The sequence below is a fragment of the Aedes albopictus genome, chromosome 3 (genome assembly GCF_035046485.1).
Source record: "Aedes albopictus strain Foshan chromosome 3, AalbF5, whole genome shotgun sequence".
In the NCBI taxonomy this organism is placed as follows: Eukaryota; Metazoa; Arthropoda; class Insecta; order Diptera; family Culicidae; genus Aedes; species Aedes albopictus.
Window position 1 is genome coordinate 70,342,179 of NC_085138.1, and position 6,853 is coordinate 70,349,031.

The following is a 6,853-nucleotide window of genomic DNA, read 5'->3' on the forward strand; positions in this document are numbered from 1 at the left end:
GAATATTTTTATAGAGATTTTTTTTTATATTTCAATGCAGAAATTTGAAATAACTTAGTATGATTCGTTTCGTCATATCTAAATTCAATCACCTACAGCTCATTTTAGAAGCTGAACCTGAGAATATGGTATATGAAAAACTTGTGCGGCTGGACCAGTTCTGCAAGAAAGTCACGGAAAAACCGCTATTTTTTGAATATTTAAAGTAAATGTCACGGGCTTTGCTAGAAAAATGCCAAATTAAATGGTTGAATTTAGATATGACGAAATGAAATTTTCAACACTATAATTTATAATACAGTGCTGACCCGATTTTGGAAGCCCCCAATTTTGTTTTCTCCTTTTGATCCGATTTTGATAGCCTTTTTAGAACAAAAAATAAATGCTTTGCACTCAACATTGCCGTTTTAAAGTGAATCATAATTTCAGTTGATATCTTTTATGGCCGATTTCTTCACCCTGGCTAAAGCGTTAAGCCAGGCTTAACTATATGGGTAAGCCTGGCTTACCGGTTAAGCCGAGGTGAAGAAATCGACCCTTAGCATCATATAGTATATGGTATACAGTGCTTCTCAAACTGCGGCCCGGGAGCCGCATACGGCCCTCGAAGCTCGTAAATGCGGCCCGCGAAGCAATTTGATCTTTTTTTTAGAATTTGAAAACTGATCGATTAAAATGATGACAAATCTTAGATCAATGCTCAATATTAGCCAAATATGTTTCCGTTTGTAATGACATCAATTAGGAAATCACTCATAGGAGTTTTCTCTTTCAAAATCAGAAGTTAAAAGTAAACATTAATAAAATAACGTCAATTTTGAGTGACAACATGAATACGCTTTAATAATTTTGTATGGTTCATTATTACATTTCGGAAAAAAATCAGCCTGATTTATAATAATCTTTACTGCAGATATGTTTATAATTTATCATCATTATTACTCTGTACATATAATAATGCATACTGTTAAGTACAAAAAAAAAAGATCTTCAGCTCCGCAAAGCGTTATACGCGATTGAGCCCCAAATAAATGAACTAGATAAAAAAAATTATCATTATTTTGAAACATTCGGTTCTAATGAGATTAGATTGGTAACAACGTCGGAATTCCATTTTTTAAGAAGATGTTTTAACGCTTTCCACAAAATCTTTAGTCAGGTCAAAAACTGTAAGTAGTTAGTGGGGAGTAACAAGCTTAAATGCCTATTTTGTTGAATATTGTTTTTAACACGTGGTGACTGCTACATTTTGAAAATGGTATTTCAACTTCATGGAAATTTACAAATGGGTTGAATTTTCGAGCATATTTGAAAATCAAATTCTAAATTTGCAGTGAAAAATATTAAAACACTCTAATTATTTTATTGGTTAAGATGATTGTTGATTCGGTTTTTTGTATTGAAACAATCATTTCTACCTTTTAATTCCGCCCTATTTTGCTTATTCTTTGGCAAATACGCGTATTTCGACTATCACTAGTAATCTTCCTCAGTGTCAGTTATCCAGAAGTATTGCTGGAACATTTCCATGATTTTTTTCTAGAGACTTTTTATTTCGAATTCCTGCACAAACTCTTGCATGGATTTCTTTAGAAATTCTTCCAGATATTTCTCAGGACTCCTTTTGGTTTTGATCATTTCCATTAGCGATTTTTCATGGGATACATATTTACAGAAATTCTTTATGAGTTACAGTGATTTCAGTAGTGATTCAGTAACGCCTTTCAATCTCCTTTCAAAGATTCATCCAGTCACTGCTCCAGTTGCAAATCTAGGAATTCCTCTAGAGATTTATGCGAGGATCCCTCTATGAGATTGTGATAGCTATTGTAATAAGCGTGATTTTGCGGAATTGGCATCACCGCTCCCAGTTTCACGTGTGTGTCAAATACACAGCGTGGAGGCTGTTTCCGGTTTAGAATACTTTGAAAAATAACGCGAAAAAGCAACGGACACGGAACCAGTTAAGGAAGTTTGAGTCAAAACAAACTCGTAGATGGAATGGGAATTCTTTGTGATTTTAATTCGTTGCTTCATTTTATGATTCAAGTTGTCTTAACCCGTTCCACTTCACCTACCGTCTATTGTCTGTTTGTCGGGAAACAATTATAATTATTATTATATGCTTGGAGAAGGCTGTGTCCCTATTCACTTTCTCGTCCATTAACACTGACACAAATTTATATAAAACCACATCCTATATGGTAAACGCTCCCTTAGTGGTGCTAGTACCAATAGTGGTTGCAATGCAATATAACACATGATATTGCGAAAATTACATATACTAACACCATTTCATTAAATAAATATTGTTCATTACTTTAGTACGCAACGATTGAGTAATAAATTTACGTGTTTTGTCCCTTAACATGTTAGAAATGTGATATTCAAAAGTTGTAGATAATTGGGTTTTTAAATTTTGAAAAAATCATCGATTTTTCATTTCTATACGAAAGAGCACCTTTTTCTCAGCCACTATGATTTTTTTCAGATTTTTAGAACTTTATTTTGGTACCCATAATGAATTTCAAAGAGATATTTTGAAATCACCTTTTGACAGCTAGGCAACTGCTTGACAGCTCCGCCCAGTACAAAATGCGACGAGGGGTGATTCGACAAATCGCTCCCATACAAACTTCAAATTGATTTTTAAATAGGTTCCCGGGCACCAAAATTCATGAAAATTTGGATTTAGGCTCAGTTTGACATGCAGATTCAGAATATGGGATTATCTCAACACCGCTAAAGAAGCCAATTTGCGGTGAATTTCTTAAGTTTTTCTAAGTAACGACCTCATGTACTTATGCGTAAAACACGCCATTTAGGCAGTTACTTCTAATGTCATTGATTCCAATATGTCAAAACTTGATGAAATTCTTGAAATTCAGTGGATTTCAGCAATTACATTTCTTATTATGTGATATTTTCCCGTTGTTCCATTATGGGCACAAGAAATATGCATGTTCCCATAGTGGTGGTATTCCATTGTTTACATGTGACAGTCAACCGAAAAAAATAACAGTGAACATTTTTTACAGTTTTCTGGTGTAACAACAGGTAGATATAATAAATTACAGCTCGTAAAATTGCATTCAGACTATAAAATTCATTACAGAATGGATTCGTCGACGAAGGCCGCTTCAAAATACGACGAAGCGGCAATTTCTCGCTGCATGGAGCTGGTGACCTCCAAACAAAAAACTTTGTACGCTGCGTGCAAAGCTTATGGCATTCCTCAGTCTACCGTTCGCTACTGGCTTAGCAGCAAATGGACCACAAAAGTAAGAAAAGGACCGCAAACGGCTCTTACTAAAGCCGAAGAACACAAACTTGTGCAATACGTCATCAGTATGCAGAGAAAAGGTTACCCGGTGGTGAAATAATTGCTGCTGCACAAGGTGAAAACCTTCTTCGAAGCTTGTCCTCGTCCAAATCCTTTCACAAACAACAAACCTGGTAAGTTTCTACTTTCCATACACTTGATTAGCTCTCTCATATTTGTTCTTTATTACAGGACGAAAATGGCTAAAGGGTTTTCTTCGCAGATATCGTGAGATAACCTTCCGTACGCCGGAATCCGTATCGTCTGCCAGCGCGAAGGTGAAGGAGTCTGACATTCGTGGATGGTTTGCGACAATCACGTCCTACATGGAGGAGAATGACCTTATGGCAGCTGCGTTGGACCCAACCCGAGTCTATAATGGCGATGAGACATCATTTTTCTTACATCCGAAGACAAAGGCTGTGCTTGCTTGTCGCGGAAGCCAAAATGTCTTCGAAGTCGAACATGCTGACAGTCATAAAAACATCACCGTAATGTTTACATTCGGAGCGGATGGATCTGCTGTAGAACCGGGAGTTGTTCTTCCAATGCAGCGTTTGTCTGCAGAGCTTCTACGCATGTTTCCTGGAGATTGGGGAATTGGCAAAAGCCCTAAAGGATGGATGGACACTACCAATTTCATGCTGTACATCCGAAACGTTTTTCTCAAACATCTTTAAAAGAGAAAGGTTAAGCTTCCGGTGCTGTATTTCGTTGACGGTCATTCCTCCCACACAGCTGCAGAGGTGGCCGAATTATGCTTGGATTTGGGTATCGTACTTATTGCGTTGTACCCGAACACCACTCGCATCACCCAGCCTGCAGACGTTGCCATACTCAAACCCCTCAAAACTGCGTGGAAGAATGCTGTAACTGACTGGCAGGATGATCACAGAGGAGAAACTCTCACCCTGGATCACTTTCCCGCGGTTTTGCAAGAAGCAATGAAGACTGGAATAAAAAAGACCAGTATCATTAGCGGATTTAAAGTGTGCGGTCTTTTTCCTCTCGGTCCAGATGGTGTTGACTATGAAAAGTGCATTGCTAAATCAGTAGTCCGGAGTACAACGGTCCCTGCCGTATCTGATGTCAACAGAATCGAGGTGGCTGAAACTGACGCTGTGTCACCTGCCACGGATGAGATACCTTCCGAAATGAATGTACAGCTTGATGCCGAAGACGTGATTTTGGAGGATTCAGTCATCATACCAACGTCAACAATCCAAGCCGCGATTAATTGCATTGGCAGGCAGCGTATCATTGGGTTCAGCGATGAGTCTATCATCTCGGAAGAAGGAAAAGTTGTCAAGGATCTGTTTGACCTGTTACTCGTGCCATTTGATTCGTTCAGCATGGAAGCGAGTTGCGAACCACAGGAAGTATGTTCCATGATATCCAACCTTGAAGAGGATTCAGCTTTTATCGATGATGGGGATGAAGTAACGTTCCATGAGATGGAAAGGAGAACTCCTCCAGGCGAATTTCACGACATGGACGACGGAACATTGTCTGAGGCGGAATGGGAAGACGAAACTTCTCCCAGGATACTGAAAGAAAGAACTGATAACAACTTTACAGGCCGTAAAATGAGTATTTCCGAACTACTTCAGATGCCACCAACTCCACACAGAAGCAATATTCACAGAAATTACAAAAGGAAGTACTATCCAGTTTTGACGGCATCGGAACGGCTCGACGAAATTCGTCGCATTGAGGAGGACAAGGAAAATGAAGTAGCGAGAAAGAAAGTCAAAGTCGAGGAGAGAAAACTTGCGAAAATACGAAATGAGCAGCTTAAACTTGAAAAAGCGGAAATCAAGTAGAAGAAACGAGAGGAAGCCGAGAAACTGAAAAACGATAAAGCTGAACTTCGAAAACAAAAACAGGAAAAAACTGAAGAACGAAAGAAGAAGAAAGAGAAAGACAAGCAGAGCAAGGCTGTAAAAGCTTGTAAGCAGAAACGAGATAAGCTGAAATTGTAGGATGCGTTGAAGCTTTCCTGGAAGGAGTGACCAATGACGGTAAATCGCACTTTTAAACATGAAATTGATTTTTATTTGTATTGTTTTATCACGAAGGAGAAAACCATGATTTGCCTTCGGAGTAACTGTGAATTGAAGAATAATGAATAATTTTCTTTTTTTATAAATGTCTGGAATAGAAATGTACACAAAGGGTTTTCTTGGGAGAGGGCATTCAATTGGGAAATTATGCTACGTGGTTAATGAACAACCACAAATCTAACACCAAAATAATTAAGTAAGGTCCTTTCGTCTATCAACTTATTTTATAATTAGATTTGCGAATTTCGTCCAGTGAAAACTAAACAGCAATTGAAAAAATAAACTCAAGTTGAACAGGGTTTCAGAAATGTTTGCTACTTCCTCACATATATAGACTGCCCCAGAAAGTATGGACGCACCTAGTCTCCAGTTGTCTGGTCCTGTTCGATGGTTCTCGTTTCGGGCTTTGTTTCGACTGTTTCTGCTCACTATAGCATCGAGGACTCAAACGTTGTTTGTCACGATGAACATTGGAATTCGAAATGGCAACTTTTGTGGTCATATACCGTTCTGTGTAAGTTAGAAGATTTTTTCTTGTACTCAAATGCCTCCATTATACGATTATCCAAACGAGGCTTAGCAGGACCTTTATTTTTGACCCAATTTTTACTTATGCTCAAAAGTGTTACCCTTATGATGCTTCCTGATTGCTGCTTGCACGGTTTTTTCACTAACTCCCTTCATATTTTGCTTATTTCCAAAGTGACATTTTAACCTCTGTACATCAGTTGTGCACATTTTTTCGACGGTGTTTCGCTAAAAGTTCATGTATTTTAAAACTTACAGTCTGAATCAAATAAACCGCTACACAAATGCTTAGAGAATAAGTTGATCAACAGGATGTAGCCTTCGAAAAAAACTAGTCATCAATAATTTTGAAATGCCAGTATTTTCTTACTGCGTCCATACTTTCTGGGGCGGTCTTTATAGCACTTTATCACCGAAGTGGTAAGCACGCAGGTATACAGCAGGATCATGCTGAGGGTGGCAAGTTCAATTTCAGGTAATTTTCTTGACATAAAATACAAGATAAAATATCTTCGTGTCAGCCAAATGAGATACAAATGCAAAATGCTAATTGGCATTGGAACCTCTCAGTTAATAACTGTGTTAGTGCTTGAGAGAACTAAGCCAAAAACCAGGCTTTGTCTCAGTTGTAACATTAAGTTTAGAAGGAGCTTTGCGAAAACAGTTCCATCGAATTTTATCAAATCTCATTCAATTTTCTTAATTACCACCACTATAGGAACACGTTGCCACCATTATAGGAACCATACAACCACTATAGGTACATTTGATTACCGTGGAAAAATGAGTTTGTCTTGGTATTTTACGGTATTAATGAACAAAATGCGTGTTTTTCAAACAGATTTACCATATTTTAACCGAATAGTGTGAACGGTTCAAAATATTTACGTTTTTTAGAAAGATTTTGACTTAAAACTTCATACACCTTGACAAAATGCGC

General features: G+C 37.9%; 1 protein-coding gene across 1 annotated transcript; it reads left to right on the forward strand.

The window, feature by feature from the left end:
* The first annotated feature begins 2,146 nt into the window (after positions 1-2,146).
* On the forward strand, positions 2,147-5,884 carry LOC115269455 (uncharacterized). The gene is given in 3 exon segments (XM_062859143.1): positions 2,147-3,057; positions 3,116-3,456; positions 3,515-5,884. Coding segments are annotated over 2 exon segments (1,971 nt in total). The 5' UTR covers positions 2,147-3,057; position 3,116; the 3' UTR covers positions 5,146-5,884.
* Positions 5,885-6,853: the final 969 nt, after the last annotated feature.